This window comes from Chenopodium quinoa, unplaced genomic scaffold (assembly GCF_001683475.1).
Source record: "Chenopodium quinoa cultivar QQ74 unplaced genomic scaffold, ASM168347v1, whole genome shotgun sequence".
Lineage (NCBI taxonomy): Eukaryota > Viridiplantae > Streptophyta > Magnoliopsida > Caryophyllales > Amaranthaceae > Chenopodium > Chenopodium quinoa.
Genome location: NW_018743331.1, coordinates 2,094,817 through 2,118,521, shown reverse-complemented (window position 1 = coordinate 2,118,521; position 23,705 = coordinate 2,094,817). Strand labels below are relative to the sequence as shown.

Genomic DNA, 23,705 nt, shown 5'->3' with positions numbered 1-23,705 from the left:
AAGGAATTTGAAATCCAAAAGATTCATTCAACTCCTTACTTTGCTTAGGCCAATGGACAAGCCAAAACCACTAATAAAGTGATCTCTAAAGGAATAGCTAAGATGGTGGATGAAAATTCTAAAAATTGGCACGTTCTTTTACATTATGCTACTTAGGCATATAGAACATCAAAGAGAGATGCAATAGGACTACTCCTTACCAATTATTGTATGGACATGAACTTGATGTACCAGCACGGTATTTCCGTTCATTTTTCAAAATCGATTTAAGCGCTAAGTTCGCCAGGGTAGCTAAACAAATGGGTATAAGCCAAGCAGACTACCAACAATCGATGTCCATTGAATTGATGGACATTGAAGGTGAAAAAATCCAAGTGCAAGCTAAAATGGAAACCCAGAAAAAACAAGTAGCAAAATCTTACAACAAAAAGGTAAAACATGAAATCTTTTTGGACGAAGATTTAGTGTGGAAGATGAAACTTCTTGAGCATGACTATAAAGATCATATCTTTGACAAATGGTCTTCTAAGTGGGAGGGTCCATTTAGAGTTCACAAAGACATGTCTGGGAATGCCTATTTGTTGCAAGAGTTAGATGGGGAAATGTTTCCAAGGGCGCTTAATGGAAAGTTCTTAAAACAGTACAACCCAAGTATATGGGAACAGTATAAAAACTTACAACAAAAGCATCCATCATAGAGGCTTTTGACAAATAAGATGTACTGTTTACAAATGAAGGGACTTTTCAGCCATTGCCTTGCATTTAACCTCAGAAAGAAGAACCTTGCATTTATTCATCAACGTCATCTATTTACCATGGCAATCAAATTGAGACAAATTTTCTTGAACTATTGGAGCACTCTTAGAGATCTGGCGCTTCAATTGTTTCTTCTCTCGTCTACAATCCTAAAGCTTTTGTTCTACCATAGCTCTTCTGACTTGAAGCTTATTTTCTTCTTCCATGATTTCATTGATCTCAGTTCGCAGGTTGTCCATCTCTACATCTAGCTGTAGGTCTTTCTTCTTTAAAAGATCTCATTGTTGGAAGACTTGGGACACTTGTTGGGTTATATCAAAAATCATTAAAGGGGGGATAGATGATCTTTTGTTGGCCAATTCAATAGCACATGCTTGACATGCAACAGACAAATATTCCCATGCAACTGGATCATTGTTTCCAAGCAAGCGAACATGAGCCATAAGTTCCAGAGATAACTTAATCTGTGTACTTGGAATTTCTTGCAACTCTACTCTCTCACAAAGAGTTATGACTTTGTCAAGAAGTTTGATCTTTGGAGATGTAGATGCTGGGATACATTTGTTCGACAGTCAGGCGTTGATAAAGACTAAATAAGCATGATAACTTTATAAGCACAACTACATTTTTAATCAAATGCAACGGCAAAAAAGAGCTAGTGCAATGGCTCATTTTATTGCCATTGCATTAGATAAGCCTAATACAACGACATAAACTTTGTACATCAAAAGGTGGAGCTAACACAACAGCTTTAAGAAGCCATTGCATTAGGTGTACTAATACAACGACTTGAAAGGCTATTGCCACGGCAGTGATATTAAATACTCCGTTATTCTATTTTTCTCATCTCTCTCGTAATCTTGTTCACTCTCCTCAGACCTTACCACCTCAGTTCTCTCTCCTCTCTCTTTATCTCGTCCTCCCTCTTTTCTTCCTCAAAGACGAAGGCAACCATCGCCGCAGCCGTAGCCGCAACCACATCCACAACCACCGTCGCTCACAAATTAAATTCTCTTTCTTTCTTCTCCCTCCTCATTCACTGATGGTCACGGTGGTGATGGTGGTCGCGAGTGATAACGACGGTGCTGTTCGATTTTTAGAGTTTTGATTGGTGTTCATGGTATGAGCTTCTTTAAACTTTCCTCTTTAAATTTCAAATTTAGGGTTCCTTTGCATAATTACTAGTTCAAATTTTTGATTTTTTTCGATTTCTAGGGTTTCGATTTGTAACTGTTGGTGATGGTGGAGAGCAGCGATGGTGAGTTTCGATTTGTAATTGATGGCGGTGGAGGAGAGTTGCTGAACTAACGTCGCTCAAACTCCAGCTTCGTGCCCTGATCTTTGAGTAAGACTTCTCTCTTTATCTCTCCTTTTTATTCTTTCTCGTTCCTCTCTAATTCATCTCTTCTGCATTCATCAAGAAACAGAAAAATTTGCTAAAAAACAAGTCCATGTTTAGGCTTTGATTTATATGAATTCAGATTTATGTCTAATTTTGGGGAATTTACGAGTCTAATTAACTATTGTTGCTAGGTTATGTGATTTTGATTGCTTTATATATCTTGTGTTCACTGGAAATGTTTTGATGTTTTTTTTCTAAATTTTTGAGTTATCAGATGTTTTCTATGTATTGTAACAATGAGCATTTGTCTGATTAGGTATATTAGGGTTTAATTATAAGTATTGATTTATATGTATTGTTCATTTGATTATATAATTAGGGTTTAATTATTTAGGTTCTGAGTTGATTACTTAATTAGTGTTATTTTTGGGGATTATTTGCTATAAATTCTGTAATTGACTTTGAAATGAGCAGAATTCAGGCAACTTGAGTTAGGATGATAGGTTGTTCAAGTCTTGGTTAAAAGCACATGATTTAGGTGGAAATTGTCTTTTTCTTTCTTTTGACCATATTTTTCCCAAAACCAAATGGAAGAGGGTGATAGTAGTCGCACCATCACCAAAGAAGAGTTCTTCTCATCTCATAACATCAACCGCCAACTCTTCTCTAGGTTAGTCTTTCACATGAGGCATGAGCCTACAGAAGCCTTGCATGTCACCGCCTTTTGGTTGTGGCTAGAGCGGCTTGATTTCTGATTCAATTTTGGAGTTTTTATTTCCTTTGTATGTTTGATTGTGTGATTCTGAGCAAATTCTATATATACTAAATGTGCATATGTTGAATTAGGGTCAATTTGGATGAACTTGTCTCTTGACCTATAATGATTTGTATGATTAGTATTAGTTAACTTATGTTTATGCATAAAAATATTGCTGAGGGAAGAACATAATTAGCTGTAGCCTTAGCTTTCCCTACCTCTTTATTAAGATTATATTGATGCTTTAAATTACTCAGCTTGAAAGTATGTTTCTTTCATCTCTGTGTAGTGAACTAGATAATTGAATGAAGTGTAAAAGCCTTGTCTGCTTAGGATATCTTAAATTCTACTTTAGGAGGTTCCCCTAAACCCTAAACAATAAAGAATGCCGTTATAATTTGATTTGTCATAGTTTTATTTAACGTGTTATTTTATATGCTGGAATGGGATAGCTCTAATTTTTATTCTGTGTTGCAGATTTTTTTTTCTTTGTTGCAGGTTTCTGACTTACTTCAAGTTCCTTACTTTCTTCTTCTTTTTTTTTTTGCTCGATTCTTCTATTATCCCATTTTGATTTGTTTGTGTTTTGTTTATCAGGGGATTTAGATCCATTGTATATGTGTAAATAGTGCTCTAGAGGTGGATACTGCTGAAGAAGATGCTTCCCAAATTGTTCCCGAGTTGCTTTACTTGAGAAATTGGAGAAGCAGATAAAGAAATGATAATGCTGTCCAAAGAATTGCTGAAAATATTGTTTGGGGGACAAAATTGTTTGGTTTTAACTTTTAATTGTGTTTTTCTTAGTTTAACTATTGATAATTTAATTTTGTAATTTTCCTTATAGATAACAATGTACAAACTTTTGATTTATATTAATAAAATTCTAAATTTTTTTTTTTTGAAAATTCTGATTTTAATTGTATTATTATTATTAAAAACCGACAAAGTCATACAACCTACAATAAATTAGTGGGAAGCCGAGATACAATATGGGCCCCCACTCCTCTAGCTATAGCAAAGCCTACCCTAGTGAAGATATAGGCTGCAACACGAGCCCCAATGTCTTGCGTCGTCGAGAACCTCTGAACCCGCTTCAGCAACGCAATAGCCTCCTTTTCTAATTCCCCAAGCGAAGAGAAGGAGAAGGGAATGAAACCATATCCAATCAACCGATAACTAGCTTCATACTTCACCCGCTTCTGATGAGCCGCATCAACCACAACCTGTCCAGGAACAAAAGTCAGATAGCCTTGTCTGTGTTAAAGGAGAAGACCCTGTTAAGTCCACACAAACATCGTGACCACGATCCCAGAAATAAAGTAACGCATCAGTAGGTCTGAGTGTCCCGTCATTCCCTCCAGACAACCTTATGTCAACCTCCTTTCTTGCTTAAATCTTAGATCTGTAGCAAATATCAAACAAGGGTATCCCGGACAACATTATGCCGATGTTTAATACCCACAATACCAGCACACGACACCGCGTGATCACCGAAAATATCCCTAGTAAAAACCCGAGAACAAGCAGAGCACGACGTCGAGATAGAGAACAATGGAACACCCATCCTGTAGCACAACACACATCGGTAGGTCTTTGCGTTCATCGTCTGACCCAACCCAAAAATAGGAACTGCCCGAAGCCAAGCAGAGGTGTGATCTCCCTACTGCGATTTCCACAATGCTGATTGCCGAGGAGACAAAGAAAAGGCGGATTCTGCAGAAGCGATAACCTTTGTGAAATATATATCTGCCAATTTCTTCATGAGTTTAGGGGCAGCGATCTCACTAGGATTACTCATAATGTCAGACTCCACTATTCCATTAAACAGACTCAAAGCATCTCTAAAGGCTCATCCCAGACCAACAATGCCAGCATGTCGTAAAAACTGTGTATGTAACCCAACTAACTGTAACCGAGAAGCAAGAAAAGCATAATGACGAACATCACCTGTGGAATATACCCCAAGCCTTCCAAACGCAAATGGTAAGGTGGCAAGGCGCCATTGCCAATCACCAAACCCAAGCCCAGAAGTAGTAACAATACGCTCCAAAGAAAATCGAAGAGCCCCGTCGATTGTGCGCTGAGCCGTCTCAAAAGTACTAGGAGGACAAGTACGTAATGCAAAGTAGAGTTTAGAAACTCCGGTACATGCCCTAAGTAACAATAGCTCACACTGAGGATCATCAAGCATAACAACCTTATCCATAAGCGCAATGGTCTTGGTCACCCTTAGCATCACAAGCTCACCACTAAAACCGAAATCGGAACTAGCAGGACCACCAAGCAACTTAACACCACGCAAAGGTCGAGCAATATTAGGCGGAAAAACACCCATAAGCTTGCTTCGAGGGTCTTCTGTAGGCCAGAAAACTTCAGTTTTTTCCACATTAAGGTGTAACCCAAAACGAGGTCCTTCCTTCATAATCAACTGCAGAACCTTCCCACCATCAAAGTGTCACCAATAACAATGTCGTCATCCAAATACCACGCCTGAAGACATAAGTCAAAAGCATCTCTGATTTTACAAACCAGGGGCTGTAAAACCAAAGCAAAAAATAGAGGACCAAAGGGATCACCCTGCTGCACTCCTTGACATGACCATAAGGATTGGTCCCCATAATACAATCTAGCTAGATTATAATAGCAGAATTCAACCCAACGCGAAATACCCGGACAATGACGACGAACTTCATGCAACATGACCGTACGATCAACAAGATTAAAGGCATTTTGAAAATCCACCAACAACATAGAAAGACCCACATCAGAGCCACGATCCTCAATCAACCGATTCACAGCATGAAGAATTGCCTCACCACCTGAAGAAACCCCAACGCCAAATTGAAGACCATCAAAGTAACTTCCTAAAGACTGGCTAACCATAACAGCACCCACCTTTAAAACCAGACGCCGCCTAAAAGTACCCACAGCTATAGGACGAACACCACCACTGGGCTTGACAAGTGGGGTAAAAGGAGCACTAGCAATATACTCTCCTAGTTCCATAGGACACTTACCAGCTAGAAAGAGATTTACCACCTCGGAAATAGAGTCAACTAACTCATCTGATACAGCCACAGCAGCACCACTCAAGCAATCCAGAAGGTGCTGAGCACGTAAACCGTCCTTACCACATGATGTACCACGTGGAAAATTCGTAATCCGATCCAAAACAACAACAGAAGTAGTAACGAGATGAAGGCCATCAATAGGTATATCAGGCAAGGATGGAGCTGGAGAAGCAGGGTGTTTAGACTATAAATCCGCAAGAGTGGCCTCATTATAAGGAGCAATTCCTGAAGAAGAAAGAACCCGGACTGCAATAGTGTAATGACCATCGCATATCTTCCTATGACACTTCTTGATATTAGCTCTTCCAAATCAAGGTCTTCATCATCAAAGATCGACAAAGTAGGAGAATCCTCTGCCAGAGTTTCCCTCACAAGCCGCAAATTACCACCGGGCGCACTCCAAGAACAAATAGCACAGGAAATCCTCTCTTCCTGCTGCCGACGTTTCACTGAAGACCGAGACTCACGACTACTCCGCGGACGAAAGGTTTTAAGGATGCAAAGAGGTAACACCAATAGAGAGACCCAATTAGAAATGTCATCAGGCTTAGAGATCACCTTATCAAGAGAACCTTTTAGAACCCGAGAAAACCCCAAACGACACTTGGGAGGGATAAACTTCATAGTGTGAAACCCTTTAGAGAATAAACTATCAAGGAGAGCCACATCAAAACCATAATGTTTATCTTGCACCAAAACACCCAAGCGCCCAAGCCGAGAAGGAGAAAAGGGAGCTTGTGGCTTGGAGAAACCATAAAGCACAAAACGAACAATACCATCTCCTTCATTCGGGGGTGACACAATCTCACCCGAACTATGAAAACACTTAGTACGATGCGTGTGCGTCTTGTAGCAAACACCACATAACCAAATTCCCAAACGCGTAAAAGTAACTTCTGCCTCATTATAAACAGCCAAACTAGAAGTAAGAGCATGTCGTGTGATATCTCGCGCACCCATACAACAATGACGATCACAAAGATGTTTGATCAAAGAGCTTCTAGCAAGGCCATTCCCACTTTCATCTTGATAACCATTAAGACCCACAAAGGGACAATGAAACTTCACCGACATGGCAGAAAAAAGCACCCAAAAAGCACGTAGAATTACAAAACAGTACGGGGATAAGTACCAAAATCGTCCCACAAAATAGCAGCAAAATGGACTAATCGGAATTGATCAAAAGCAACACCAAAAACACCCCAAAACTGCCGTGGAAGCAGCTTGAATAGCAGCCAGTTAACCGAGCCTGAAATCGGCTGTAAATAGTCGAGGAATATGCCTGAAAAACACACCTAAAACTAACCCAAAACAACAGCCAAATCGAGCAGAAAACTGCACTGGTACCGACAAAAATACTGCACCCAAACAGACCACCAAATAGCACCCATAACGGTCCAACAAACCGCACCCAAACTGACCAGAAAACACCCTAAAAAGCACCAAGAAAACGCCCAAAACAAGCCCTAAAACAACAGGCGAATCGACCTAATTCTGAAGTGATTAAATCCGATTTTGTTACCTCAAATTGGACTCCTGAAAACCTGATAAAACCCACCTGAGCACCGGCTTAAATTCGCCTGAGATGAACCCTGAAAATGGACGAGCAAAACGGACCAGAAACTACACCAAAGCAACGCTAGAAAACCAGAATTCAGTCGGAGAAACACCTGCAGGTCGCCCGGAAAATAGCCACTGTCGATAACTCTCTGACTGACCTTAACCGCCGGGACGTCGTCGTTAAACACTGCTGGAAAAGAGTCGAGGAAACTACCTTCTTATTATTATTATTATTATTATTATTATTATTATTATTATAATAATAATAATTATTATTATTAAATAACAAAAACCTACAAAGTCAAAAGATTTACAAGAAATTAGTGGGGAGCCGAGATACAATCTGGGCCCCCACCCCTCTAGCTATAGCGAACCCAATCCTGTTAAAGATGTGAGCAGCCGCACGAGCTCCAATATCCTGAGTCCTAGCGAACGCCTGAACCCGCTTCAGCAACGCAATGACATCCTTCTCTAATTCCCCCAATGAAGAAAAGGAGAAAGGAAGAAAACCATAGCCAATAGCCCTGCAACGCGCCCCATACTTGTCTCGCTTCCGCTGAGCCGCAGCCGACATAACACGACCAGGAACGAAGTCAGACAACCCAGATTGAGTCAATGGAGAAGACCCCGTCAAGTCAACACATACATCTAGGCCTCTATCCCAGGAGTTAAGCAACACATCTGCTGGCCGAAGAGCCCCGTCGTTCCCTCCAGAACCCAACGTTGACCTCCTTTCTTGCAGAAATCCCAGAGCGGAAACAAATATCAACAAGGGTATCACGAATAACGTTATGCCGATGTTTAATACCCACCATCCCAGCACAAGACACTACATGATCCCCATAAATATCCCCATCAAAAACTCTTGAGCAAGCAGAACAAGGTGCCGATACGGAGAACAAGGGAACACCCAACCGGTAACAAAGAACACAACGGTAAGTCTTACCATTCATAGTCTGACCCAGACCTGATATCGGGACCGCTCGCAACCAGGCAGAAGAGTAATCCCCCTGCTGGGACTTCCATAAGGAAACCTGACGCGGAGACAAGGAGAAAGTGGATTCTGCAGATGCAGTGACCTTCGTGAAATATATATCTGCCAATTTCTTCATGAGTTTGGGGGCAGCGATCTCACCAGGGTAACGCAAAAGGTCAGTCTCCACAGTCCTATTAAAAAGACTAAGAGCGTCGTCGAAGGCCGGACCTGGACCAACAATACCAGAATTGCGAAGAAGCGAAGCCTGTAGACCAGAAGACTGCAAACGCGACGCAAGGAAAGCATAGTGTCGAACATCACCCGCTGAATAGACACCCAGTCCTCCATATTATTATTATTATTATTATTATTATTATTATTATTATTATTATTATTATATTCACTATATGACATTAGGTATAGGGAATCGTGGCATTAGGGTATATGCACCGTGGCATTAGGTATAGGAAACCGTGGCATTAGGTATTATAGCTAATGCCAGGACAATAATGTTGTAATTGCATCAGATATTGATCTAACGAACGCAATGGATCATGGATGCCGTGGAATTAGGTGTCATATGCCGTTGCATTAGACCTACTGCAACGCCAGCAGATGCCACGGTACATGGCCGTTGCATTAGGCCTAATGCCACGGATTTTGACGCCTAATGCAACGGATTTGGGGGTTGCAATAGATAAAAATGTAGTAATGAAGGTTAGGATGCTTACTTTCATCTGACGTTTGTATTGTTGAAGTCTTGTTACTCTGATTTCCTTGGTCAATGGTTGTCAATGCTGAAATAATGGACATTAGACACCAATAAAAAGACATAAAAAGAAGACATGTGTTATTTACTTAAATCTGGAGATGCATTCTTTTCTACTAAGGCCTCTTAACGAAGACTTGATTTTGTAGTATCAAGCTGAGGCTCAGCATCCTTAGTCTGAACATTTCTGGTGTCACTATGCACCATTACTGGAATGGACTCTGTGATTCTTAATGTAGTTTCATCACGAATTTCCACCTCTTGATCTTGAATCATCGTAGAAGGTTATCTTGATTCATGTAAAGATTATAGGGTTAGAGTGGATACAGAATTACTTTTCCCTTGTTCAACGTCATCCTAGACAGCTTTTCCCTTACCATGAACAACAACAAAAGGTTGTTTTGACTTGGGTACAGACTCTAAAGTCATAAGCAATGGGTCAGAAACTACGGGGGCATCAACATTAACATTAGCATCGACAGTTTGAGCAGGCTTATTTGTTTGTATGGCAGTAGAAGCTTTGGATTATTGAGAAGAAACTGAGGTTGTTCTTGAAACAGAAGCCTCAACATTTGATTGGCTAGGACTTATTTGCACACCCACATCACCTTCAATGTTTGGAGCTTTTGGTTCACCACCAGATAATGAACTTTTCCCCGATTGCTGTTTACTTGAAACAGCACTCTGGTTCTTAATTGAGCCATCATCACCTTTTCTCTTCTTCTTGTCAGGACCTTGACTCGTTGGAGGAGAAGATACAGAATCACGAGGTGGTGATTTCTCTAGTGACAACAGGCTAGAAGCAGCATTTTTCTCTAAGAGATCTGGAACGCTTGTTGTATTTCCTAGCTCTTCTTCATCACTGTCAATCGAAACAGGTTTGGAAGGCGTGGTCTTTTCTGGAGACTTTCGTGTCTTTTTAGTATAGGGAGCCAGACCTAATATGAAGGAAATCATAGTGAGTAACAAGGTACAAGAAACTTTGACAAATTAGAGCTAATGCACTTACTGGTAAGAGGGATATCAGTAGTTTCTAGCTCTAGTTCTGTTTTGAATGTAGACCTTGAGCTGGGACTTGACATGGGGATGTTTTTATGCCTGTTACTCCTTGATTTCTGTAAGGAACTTGGGGTCGAAAGAGAAACCATATTTCTCAATCCAACTCTATCAGTGTGGGGATGAATGATACTTCTGTATGAATCATCTATATGTGGCAATGGGTTCATAATTAAACTCTGTTAGCAATCTTAGTTTAGCGATCAATTTGATGATAGGTAGATTTGCCCTTCATCTTAATCGAAGTTACAACAATCTTCTTCTTACCTAAAAAGTAGATTGTGAGTGGAAAATAAGAAGCAAGTGAAGGAAGCATTTAGAGGAACTCATACCTTTATAATTGCCCACACTCACAACAAAGTGTACCTTGACATCTTCAACAGCATGAGATTGAAGTGTTCCATGATACCAGCATTCAAGGTAACTTAAGGAAACCACATCGCTTGACTTCCTGGGTTGCAAAATGACTTTAGGATATGTGAGGGAGTCACTTTTCCAAACATCTTCTTCATGAAATTTTGGACGAGAATCCCAAGGAATGTTACATGTGGTGAACAAAGGCATGGCAAGAGATCGGCATAAACCAAATTGTCTGGCTACCATCAGAGGATTATAGGCTTCAAAACCAAAGTGTTCTGGTTCTCATGCAGGTAAATCTCTGGAAGCTAATACAAAACACCAAAAAGGGGAGTCCTCATCAAAGGTTATCCTCATGCCTACCGCTTTAAGCCACTTTGGAGTTGCATTAAAGACCCATATACTGTTAGGATATGGATCATCCTTCCGGTTCATAATGTACCAACTAACAGGTAAAGGGTCTAACTCCAACAGCCAATGCATAACAAGATTGGGTTCAGGAACTTTTTGGTGGCCAAAATAGTTAAAGCATATTTCTGCATATGAGCAAGAATCCACTTTTAAAGTTTTCTCCCGACAATCAAGCTTTGATACATACAAAGTTGTCTCAGCCGCCATCTCGTTCTTAACCTCTTCCTCGGTCTTCTCCATACACAAAGTAGTGTAGAGATCACCCAAACAGGTGACCAGCCATAGAGGTCCACCTATATTCTGTAAGCTTTGACCTTCGTTAAGAGCTTCCCTACATCTAAATAGACATCTGTACAATTGTCCTAATAAGATTGTACCTAGCGCTACAAAATACTTGTTATGGGAAATGTTCACTGCAAATGGCAATAACAGTGGAGAAATGCCACAAGATTTGCACATCATTAAATGAGTAAGAGCGAATAAAATGAAAAGTACCTCTTCCTCCTGCGATACCTTGGTAGAATATGAAGACGATGCAAAGTATGAGATATGGGTACTAAAGCCGATTTTGCTGCTTTTGGACGTTGCTAGCATTTGCTTCAGAAGGTTGTGACTTCTGTTGTATAAAGGTCCAACGCCTTCAATTAGGCTAAACATTATGATTTGTTGACCTTTATCATCATAAGGTGATAGACCAGTAAGGAAGACCATATCAGCAAGGGTGACAGTCATGCAACCTTAGCGTAGGATGAAACAGTTTAGCATGGGAACCCAGAGCGATATAAGGGCACATGTCAGCGATCCGTTGAATGGAATCTTACCATACGTCGCCAGTCTGAGGAAACCAAAAATTCTCTTCCTCTCCCATGAGTAGTAGAACTTGGAAAGCCGCATAAACCAGCCCCTAGCTGTTAGGTCTTGTACCCAACCTTTAATTGGATTCTGGCTTAAAATCCAATTGTCGTTTGGGTGCAATTCATTAAATGCAGCAGAGCGAGGTGCACCTTTACCAAGGATACACTTGGTGAACTTGGGCTGAATTTCCTTTCGGGAATCTTGTAGAGCATCAGATCGAAGATGAAAGGTCGAAGTGAAACACTGGCCCTATAGAGGCAGTGCCTTTCAAAACACCTTCTTTGGTGGTCGAAGATGAAATTTCCATAGGTCTTGTACTTCGCAAGGTTCAAAGAATAGAAGGTTTAAAGTTTTGGAGATCAAATAGAGTGAATTGGTGATGAGATTGGGTGAAGGATACCTTAAAGGTTTTTATGGTTTTTCCGAGCATTTGAGAGTTAGTTAAATTGTGTCGTTTGATTTCGTTTAGGCACAAAACAATACGAATGGTTTGGCAGAGTCCGCTTAAAAAGAAATTGATTCCCAATTGAAATTGAGTTGCGCCACCTTAAACGCAGCAATTTAGGGCTCAATTTGATAATTGAAAATCAAGTGACGAAAGTAAGAAATTACTAAATTACCCTTCGATAAAGCTTATCAAATAACACTATTGATAGCTTCTATAGGGTAATTGCTAGGTAATTTCCGAGAATTATATAATCTAAAAAGTGATTCGAACATATATGTCAACTTATGATATAGGTTGAGATCATTAAATCACTTTTATTTGAAATACGCAAGGAGTGTCTTTGATCTCTCTCAACAAAAATCTTTTGTCTGAAAATCCACTTCATATCTTCCTAAAAATCTTTCTTTCAATGGAGAGTCCAACCTCTAGCACAGCCAAGTCTCATCCCAAGGGGAAGACAATAATAGTTGATCTAGACATAGATGAACTATCAATGGAATTCCCTGAGATAGAGAAGCTTTGCTTAGATGAGGAAAGCCAAGAGCTAAAGGTGTTAGCTTTAGTGAAGTGGGATGCTATTGAGAGGGATGCCAAAAAGGAAGAAGATGCTGAGTTCCATCGCCAGGCTACATTTGGCAATGCGCGCTTCGGCTTCAACCCCCTAGTGTTAGGAGATGAACCAATGAGAAGGAAGAAAAGCCATAAACGCAGGAGAGTTGAAGGTGAGCCTTCAAAGAAGAGGCGACAAAGAAAAGCAAAGAAGTCTCCACCAAGAAGCTTGGGAAGGATGATGATAATAGAGCAAGGAGACATCTTTGATTTTTCCTTTGATATGTTTGAACCAGCACACAAATGTCCTAGAAGCCCCAACCACACTTCAGATTAATCAAAGGCTAGGGTATGCTTGGTTCGATTTCTTTTGATCAATTGAACTAACTTTTGGTTAAGGAATTAAGTACTCAAACATGATGTGTTACATGTTCTTAGTTCTTCTAAAACTAAGTATCTAAGCATGTTTTTTATTATGTCTTAACTCTTTCAAAAATTTAATTGTTGTTTATGTCTGATCTTGGTCTTGTTCAAATTATGTGATCAATATAAATTATAAATATTTTGTTCTTTTGATCAAGCGATACAACTGAATTGTTATAATTGTACCCACACAAATATATTTTTGATTTTCTAGAAATTAAAATATATGGGTTGTAATTTATGATAAATTTCCAACTTACCACACTAGACGAATAAGATAAAAAGGAACCGGTTCAAACCCCCCCTTTGGCACCGGTTTTGAACCGTTGGGTATTTGAGGGATGCCAAATCCATGAAAATTTGGCACCGGTTTGAATCGGTGCCAACTAAAGCATTTGGCACTGGTTAACCGGTGCCAACTAAAGCATTTGGCACCGGTTAACCGGTGCCAACTACCATGGCGCCATTTTTTTTTAATTTTCAATACTATTGGCACCGGTTCAAAGAAAGAACCGGTGCAAAAAACCCCACTTTTGGCACTGGTTCTGGTCATAACCGATGCCAAAAATACCCCAAAAAAATAATTTTTTTTTCTTCGCATTTTTTTCACTTAAATTGATATAGAAACATTAACATATATATATATAAAGTTACATATTTTCATTAAAAAAAGGTTGTAATATTACAATTTTCGTCCAAAAAAAATCAAAGCAAGGAACGGAAATATCTAAGACCAGCTCCACACTAGCAGCTGAACAGAGGAAGATGGAACCAGCCAACACACTGCGCCAACCCTCAAGCCCAACAGGACAGCAGCATCAGCCAAAAGCAGGCACCTAGCACCAGGCAAAGAACAGCACAATAGTAGCCAGAGTAAACAGAACCAGAAACAGCTGCAGCTGGCAAAGCAGAAAAGGAAGCAGCAACAGCAGTGCACAAACAGAACCAACAACAGAAACCAGACAGCAGGAGGACCAGAAACTAGCAGTCCTGCCTAAAGTAACACAGCAGCCAGCAGCTCAGAGAAATCCCTGGAGATAAAATGTAACACCAAGCAACAGTTAAAATAGGAGCATTCAAGTATTACACATTAGCATTTTCAATTAGGCTTAAGATACATATCATATAACAATGACCAGTTTCTTTTCTTCGTCCTTTATTTTCACAAAGGAAAATGATGGTTAAGATGGAGAAGGCATAAGCTGAAATTAAATAGAAATAAGAGGAATGTACATGTACGTCCTTCAGAACTGCAGTAATGTAAGGCTTCAGCAACATTGAGAGCTAAGTCGCATTGCCTACTCAATTGTCTGGTTTTCCCCCGCAGAACAAAAAAATACGCATAAGATAAAACCGACTTTTTTTTAGTCACACTTAATATTTAAGTGTCTAGCTCTAATCTTTGTAAATAATCATGTTAGAATACACCAGTCAGGCAGTCACCACTCACTAACAATCACATTTGTCAGTTTTCACATCAGAATATGACAGACCAATTTTACTTATTCCTCTAATTCAAGTCAAGAGGAGATTAATCATTAATAATTATGGCCTTTATTAATGCTTCACCTTGGAGCAAATAGTACAATCAATGTCCATTTATCCATAAAATGATAAAATTACTCGCACAATTTTAGAAAACATGGTCGAGCAATGTTAACTCCATCAGCTGATGAATCTGCAAGCAACAGAAAATAGTGAAAACTTTGTTTTGGTTGGAACTGGTGCCAACACTGAATTTTTCAATTTCGCCCATTTCTTTTGGCACCGGTTTTCAAGAACCGGTGCTAAAGGGGGGTGCCTATTTCATTTTTTCTACTAGTGCCAAGTGACAGACTACCGTATTTTTTGACACTTAAGTGAAGAAATACTTCTAATTTCCTAATAAAAATTAAATGATCAGTAAAATTATTAACTTAAAAGTGGAAGTTACTATGAAAATTCCGTGACGGTTTAATTCCAAATTCATTCCCTTTAATGTGATTTTTGGATAAACTACTTTAAAGAAGTTGGAGAGTTACGTGGTTTTACCACGATATTTTGAAGTAACAGAGGATTTTAAACATCAAGGGAGTGACGAAAGAGTGATTATAAATATGAGTAGTCACTTCACTCAAAATCTTCCTTCTTCACTAAGTCAGTTTTATTTCTCTCTCTTACTTTCTCTCTCTAAAAAATTCAATTTGTCAGATTTCTTCAACCACTTTCTAAAAATTGGATTTCGAATTTACCATGGAAGATCTCCTGCATCTTATTCAAATGCTACACATTGGGCCTAATGGGGAAGTTTATGGAGTTGGCATGTTCTATGTCGACAATACGCTTCATGGATCTATTGAATACCCAAACGAGTGCCCAAATCACCATTAAGCCATGGACAGGTGCGCTAATGAAGGAGAAATTACAGGAACATAAAGAGAAATCGCCTTAACAGGAGGGTCAGGGAGCAATGGGGGGGGTAGACCCGCCATTTTAGAATATGAAGATGGACCTGTTGGGCCTAGCTCTTTTCATGTGGGTGCAAATGCTGATCTTTTGAAGAATTTCATACTTCTTCACTTGGAGGAGAAAGAGGACAGGGCGAACGCCACCTTGGTTTGCAAGGGATGGGCTAAAGAGATCAGAGCAATCTTTCCTACCTCGTTCGATAGGAAATTAGAGGCGAGGACTATCCCTTACCCCAAGTGTACTACGAATTTGAAGTTACCAGGGGTACAGAGGGGGAAAAGCACACCCTGATGTATAAGTGTGCCTGTCAATTATGGTACGAAGAAATCTTTAAGCACCATAGGATCAATTGGCTCCTTACAGAGCCTAGCAATGATGAATTTGAGGATTATCTTGACGATCCTAAAGTGCAGAATCGTGTGGCGACGCTCCAAGATGACCCATGATATTAGAAGGCATCTCAATAACTATATCGCTGTATGTATCTAGCCTTAAGTCTTGTTAAAAGAGCGTACACAATTCAAAACTTATAATTTTTGAAATGCTCTTATTTTGTAATTAATCTATTTCTATAAATATTAAGTCATGTTTATATTCTATGCTTGGTATTTGCAGAGTTAGACATACACAATGCTTTATATTTATGCTTGGAAACTCATAATTTGATTGGTTTAAAATGCCATCAACCTTCCAAATTAGGGGGGCATTTGTTAGACCTAAAAATCATATTTTTGATTTTTTAATTGACTTTCTTGACTTTGACCAAGTTGAGAAGTCCTAGAGTTAGTGAAGGATCTTTGAGCTAGTTTGATTAAAACATAACAGCCACTGGGTTAATATCACGCTAAGGCCCAATAATACATAAATCGGATTAGAAGGCTAATGGATGATTTTAAATTTTTAAGTAGTGTTGGTGCCTAGAAGCATAACCGTACACCAATTATGGGAGTCAGTCATAACCACTCTATTGCCTATAAATAGAAGTGCAGGGACAAAAAAATGGACATCAGCAAATAATTTAACAACAACCATTTCATTTCTTTTAAGCTTTCTTCTTGGCTTTCGTAGTCTCCCTTGGCTTAGTAGCCAAACGATTGTGTAGTTTATCACATAGCATGTATTGAAGATCGTTTGTCTTTTCCAATTGTATGACCATGGAGGTAACCTCTCCTTCAAATCGTACAATTGTAGACCTGACTCTATCCTTTAATTAATGGAATGCATTTATATCTTCTGTCATATGTTTATCTACTCGTTTCTTTGAGCAATCTAACTTGTTTTATTTCTTTTGGAAAAGCTTCCTTATTTGTTTGTTTTACGTTAGCAAGGTTATCAATTTTTGAAACCGGTAACTCGAGGGGCAACCCCCTAATATTCTAGAACAAGATAGTATTTAACTTGTTGGTAAAGAGCAGTATTTACCTCAACAACCACTTTTCTAAATAACCACCCTTTTTTACGAAATTTAAAAAAAAAAAAAAAAAAAAACCTACAATACACCTAATCACTAGGAATCACCACCCCCTCCCTTATTCCGGCCTGTTTTCTGACTTAGAATCCATGTGTCACCACCATATTGGTTAAAAATAATAAAATTTAAAAAAATTATAATAAAAAAAAAATTAAAAAAAAAATCCCAACCCCCTTGCCCTTCTCCTACCATCCCACCGAAAATAGCCCGCCCCCACCCAAACCAACCACCTTCTGGACCACCCCCACCCCAACCAGCCACTACCCTTGTTGGTAAACCCCACCAAGCCCCCATCCCTACTCGCGAACCCCACCAAACCCCCACCCCTACTCACAAAATCCCAATCGACCCCTCATCGCTGGCGCAAAACCCATGCCAACTTCAGCCTCCTCCTTCACCTTCATCACAACACCCTATGTTTTTGTTTCATTTTTTTGGTTAAATCAAATTCAGTAGCAAAATGTAATTCAATTGGAATTGTATATCTAGGTTTGTTGTTGGAATGTTACAAATTGATAAATAAAAGTATTACTTGATGTTATAATCAATCAATTTGACATGAATGGGAAATTAGGGTCCTTGCAAAATTAATTTGGGGGTTTTTACAAATTGATCCATTTCTAGGAATTGGTGGCTGATTTTGGTTGTTTGGAGGTTGAATTGAGGTAGGTGGAATTGATGGATGTTGTAGTGGTGCTGCAGGGGCTGAATTGGGTGGCGCTAGCGGTTGTTTGGGCGGCGCGAAGGAGAAAGAAAGGAACTTGAGAGGGAGAAAGAAGGGGGCAGAGAAGAGAGGGAGGTTGTGGGGTGGTCTCAAGGCTGCATGTGGTTGGGTTAGGTGGTCGTAGGGGTCGGGAAGGTGTAGAGGCGGTGGTGGAAGCGGGATTGAAGAAGCAAGGGGAAGAGGGTGGCTGCCGTGGGCTCGTTGGGGATATTTTTTAAAAATATATATATTTTTTTTATAAAAAATATATATTTCTTTTAATTTTTTTAATTTAGCCAATTAGGTGGTGACACATGGACCATTTAGTAGGAAAACAGGCCGGAATAGAGTAGGGGTGGTGATACTTACTGGTTTTGGGTTTTGTAGGTGGTTTTTTTTATTTATTTTATTTTCGTAATAAATTGGTGGTTTTATACAAAAATGGTGTTTTGGGGGTGATTTTTTTACAAAATTTCCTTTAAATTGAGAACAGAGAGACAAATATAGGCCCTTAAATAATTATATTCACATGTTCTGCCTGTATTTAGTGTCATTACTAATATTTTCGTAATTTTAAACTTAAATAAATGTTTAGTTTTGAAGCGATTCAATTTACTTTTTGATTGGTTTTATATATTGTATTTTTTTTTTTCATTTACTTTTTAAATTTGAAACTAAAAACTAATTAATAAAGTTGCAAAATTACAAAAACGTCATTATTGATACAATAAGCATAAAAGGTCATCTATTATGATAATCTAAAGGACTAGATTGGTTCTCTTTAATCATTTTAGTGTTGATTATCATGATTCCTTCCGTTTTATAATAATCGCAATACATTGACTTTTGCACTATTTATATGGTTACTTTGACTATATTTTTTACCAATATATCAAAATTATATGTTACCATGTAAAATATTTTTGGATTAGTCTGTAAGTATATTTACATTATATTAATGTTTTATACTTCTTAAAAATATATAATCACAAATATTAATGGTCAAAGTTATGTATATCCAACATAGGTGAATTCAAGTTTTGATTTTTTTTTTTTTGGGGAAGGAGAAGGGCCCTACCGGGCTAGAACCTCCCACAAGTCCTCCCGACCCGAGTTAGCGGGCTAGACACTTTGGAATGGGGGAAAGGATAAGGAAATCCCCACCGTACCCCAAAATGCCTCTAGTAAGGTTGGGAGATGCAAACCTTACCACTAGACCAAGGTTTACTTGGTAAGTCAAGTTTTGATTAAGTACATCAGCCTCCACTCTTGGTGAGATATGCTAGGGGGAAAATAACTTACTACGGAGTAATAAGATGTTAAATTGAATTTTTCCCTATTCCATGTTTTAGAGATGAAATATTGCCTATTCCAATCTATTCTGTTAATTATTACTAAAATATAGTATGCTAACGTTATCATTGTCCACATTTTACTCTCTTAACAATTTTTTTTTTTTTTTTTTTTTTTTTTTTTTTTTTTTTTTTTTTTTTTTTTTTGTGTGGAGCTAATACTATATTAATATTTTTTAAATTTGAATATTAGAAGTTTTTACATTACAACTACAACCTATTGATTTATCCTAGGAAATTGAAATAATTTTTAATAGCACACTGATAAATGACACCCTACATTGAAATGTGTATTAAGCGACATTGTATAGTGACTATATCATAATTTTGATGAAAATCTAAAATTTTATAATTACAAATATTTTTGTACAAGGTACATAATTCTTATTTATATTCATGTATAATAGCCATTTTTTCTTAATGTACAAATTACAAAAATAAGTTTTATATAATGCACGGGTTCTAATCTAGTTCTATGACAAAGGATAAGTGCGTGATTCAAAAGCATGATTACTAGTCATGAATGACAATAACAAGTGTTTGTTGGTACATTTATACCTCATGTTGGTATAGTAATTGTACCAACATAAAGTCTAAAAATACCAACAATCTTGTTGGTATATTTAGGCCTCATATTGGTATAGAATACCAACATGAAATCTAAAAATACCAACAGGATTTTGTTATTGTCATTGAAGTTTGAAGACATGAGCAATTATTGATTCAAACAACCTCTAAAACTGACTACTCCAATATTTTGGTAAACTAATAGACGAATTAAATATTGTCACCATACACGTTTATTATTGGCTTTAATGCAAATAGAGCTGTCAATTTCCAACTCAAACCGTTAAACCCGACTGTTTCGAACCGATCCGAAAAGCAACCAAATCGTTAAAAACCAGCTTATTGAAAACCGAAAACTGACCCGACCCAATTTTTTCCAACCCGAAACTGAATTGAACCGAATTTGTGACCCGACCCATTATCAAGCCAAACCATTACAACCCAGAATCGAAAACAACCCGAACCGATTATGTCTGAACCCGATAATAACCCCAATCCATTTTGAACCAAAACCGTTTAAACCTGGCAAAAATCTGTTAAACCCGAACAGTTCCAACCCGTAACTCGTTGTGACCGAACCAGATATAACCCATAACCCGTTGTGACCGAACTGTTTTCAACCCAATTGAGACCGAACCGTTTACAACTCGTAACCCGTTAAGACCGAACTGTTTACAACCTGTAACCCGTTATAAATGAGTGATTTACAACCTAACCCAATATGTTTATGATCTGATCCGTTTCAACCTACTACTCGATAAACCCAACTTATTAAGACTTAACTCGATTATAACATAATGATCTGACTTAATTTAACCCGTTATGATTTGAACTGAAATTCGCTTCAAACTGGGTAAACCCGTTTTAAACCGACCCAGCTCAATCCAAACCGATTATGACCTGAACCGATAATGATCCAACCCGATTTCACCCGATCTGTTTTGAACCAGAAACCCATTTTCAAACTAACTCACTTTAACCCAAACTGATTATGACCCGCACTGATTACATCCTGACTTGATTAGGACCCAAATTGTTTTGAACCGAAACTCACTTTAAACTGGCTAAACCCGTTTCCAAACTGACCCAATTCAACCCAAATTGATTATGACCCGAACCGATTAGAACCTGATCCGAATAAAAACCGCAAAATATATATATATATAATAATAATAATAATAATAATAATAATAATAATAATAATAATAATAATAATAATAATAATAATAATAATAAAAACCAAACCGAACTGACCCGATAATTTTCAAAACCGACCCGCTTATCATTTTAACCCCCAACCCGTTGTAACCCAAAATTGAACCGTTTATCCGAATTGACACCCTTAATTGCAAATTCAATTGTTTATCATCAATTTACCACAACAAAATGTTACTAAGCAAGTAAGCATTTCAAGAATGTTTATTTTTTTTTTCAGTTTAGTGAATTAATTTTAATATGACATTGGGTAAATAAGTTCCCAAAAAAGGCATTATTGAATTGTCAAAATGACAAGTAATTGACTAACTTAATTGAAAATGTTTACATGTAAAATTGGACAGAGGAGTATCAAGCATTTTTTAGTAGTAAAATTGTTGGGAGGAAAAAAGTTTTCAAGGCCACACAATAAACAATATATATGTGTGTGAGAGAACTCATATTTATATGAGAACTGATCTAAAATTTAGAACATGTGAGTAAAAATTTAGAATATATAAGTAAAAATTTAAAACACATGATTAAATATTTAGAACACATGATTTAAAATTTAGAACATATGAATAAAACTTAAGAACATCTAAGTAAGTAATAATTTAGAACATCTGATTATAAATTTAGAACTTGTGATAAAATTTTTAAAACCTGATTTAAGATTTAGAACATCTGAGTAAACATATAAAACATTTGATTTAAGATTTAGAACATGTGAGTAAAATTTTAGAACATACGAGTAAAATTTAGAACACCTTATTTAAAATTTAGAACATATGAGTAAAATTTAGAACATATGATTTAAAATCTAAAACATATGAATAAAAATCTTAAACACAATTTTTAGATCATATAAGTTAAATTTAGAACAAATAACTTAAGATTTAGAATTCATTTAAAAAAAAAAAAAAAACCCTTAAGATTTAGAACATGTGAGTAATAATTTTAAACAGACGAGTACAAATTTAGAACATGAGAGTGTTGTCACATATGAAAGAGTTCTCACGTATAAGAGGGGTTCTCACGAGAGTCTTCCCCTATATATATACTATAATACACTTCACACAAATGGACTTTTGATGAAAGCTTGGAATCACATTTACTTATGCTCGGGGAGGAAAAACAACAAAAAGAAGGGATAAAACTACGAACAAGAGGATAAAAGGCCAAAGAAGTGATACAAATATACAACTACGAACATGTATCAAGGATTGATTGTATATTTTAATCAAATACAAGTATATAACAAATACATACAAGCATAAGAAAAATGATAAAATAAGAAATAGAAAAAATCAATTAAAGTGCCGAACTAATTAATCAAAGTTGTCTGGTATTTGCACAAAACTCGCATACTAAAAAATTGTCAATATTGTGCACACAACTTCATACTAGAATGTATTTGCACAAATTGCAGATTGCTATGAATGGATACAGGGTGAGCAAGCTAAGGTTGCTTGGGGGAAATGGGTTTGGAATAGATATAACACTCCAAAGCGCTCAATTATTTCGTGGCTGGCAGCTCAAAATAGACTGAAAACGAAGGATGGACTAGCTTCGTTTGGGTGTGAAGGTGACACCAGGTGTTTGTTGTGTGGTAATGATATGGACTCCCATGCTCATCTGTTTTTTTATTGTCCCTATAGCAGGTTTGTGTTAAACTCTGTTGCTTCTTGGCTGGGTATAAATGAGAGGCATTTTAGTTTGACTAGCTCTTGGAAGCATTGGTATCGGCAAGGTAAGGATCAAAATTATAAAAACATTTGCCTAGCTGTTTTTGCTGCCTGTGTTTATCATATATGGATGGTTAGGAATCATGCCTATTGGGAAAAAGCTGTGTTGATGCCTGTGAAGGTGTGTAAGGTTATTTGTGTGGAAGCTACCTGTAGAATTCAGCAGATGGTTGATAAGAGGTGGACTAGACAGCAATGCAAGAGGCTTCAACTTCTGAAAAGTAGTGCTCTTCTCTGATCTGCTGTTTTATGCTCTCTGGTGCTGTCAAAGTGGAATGGTAGGCTGCTGTTTTGCCTCCTGTCCTGCTCCTGGTTTTGACGCGGTGTATAAGGGCCTGTTGTGGGCTTCTGGTGTTACTGTTCAAGACCTGCTGTCTTTGTTTAGGTTCTGTGTGTGGGGTCTGCTACAGTAGGCTGTTGTTTCTGGCTTCGTGCTGTTCTGTTTGCACCTGGTTTTTATGTTCTGTTTTTTTATTTGGCTGTGCACTAACTGCTAGATGTTGTCTCAGTTGCTGGTTGTAGTAGGTTTGTTCTGTCCTGGTCCTTGCTTAGGAGTAACCTTCCTAGAAGGGCCTCCTAGCTTGAGGCATGGTAGAGGTTCCCCTTCTTGGGCCTGTCTCCCTTCCTAGAAGGTGGGCTGGACTTTTGAAGTGGGGTGGTTTATGTGTGCTTTCGGTTTTTTTTTTTGTTTTTGGTTTTTGAGGGCTCTTACAACTTGTATAGTTTGTAAAGTTTATCATTCTTTTTGTTAATAAATTTCTTAATTCCCCAAAAAAAAAAAAAAAAAAAAAAAAAAAAAAAAAAAACCAAATGTATGTACAAACTTAAGTTGACGCATTAGTGATTTTTGGTTACGTAAAAGACCTAAAGTTGGCGCACAAAAAATGACTTT

The 23,705-nt window shown here is 37.9% G+C and overlaps 1 protein-coding gene and 1 long non-coding RNA gene across 2 annotated transcripts; both read left to right on the top strand.

Annotated features, from left to right (window-relative positions):
- Positions 1-299: 299 nt before the first annotated feature.
- On the top strand, positions 300-698 carry LOC110737487. The gene has a single exon (XM_021917845.1). It carries the CDS (start codon positions 300-302, stop codon positions 696-698), a length of 399 nt encoding a protein of 132 aa, XP_021773537.1.
- Positions 699-1,551: 853 nt separating this feature from the next.
- LOC110737737 lies at positions 1,552-3,763 on the top strand. Its single transcript, XR_002514441.1, has 3 exons — positions 1,552-1,876; positions 1,972-2,101; positions 3,453-3,763. It is a non-coding gene; the product is annotated as an uncharacterized LOC110737737 (long non-coding RNA).
- The last annotated feature ends 19,942 nt before the right edge of the window (positions 3,764-23,705 follow it).

What these genes read in the sequence shown, in the direction of transcription:
- LOC110737487 (XM_021917845.1), top strand. Translation starts at nt 300, where the DNA reads ATGGGTATAAGCCAAGCAGACTACCAACAATCGATGTCCATTGAATTG.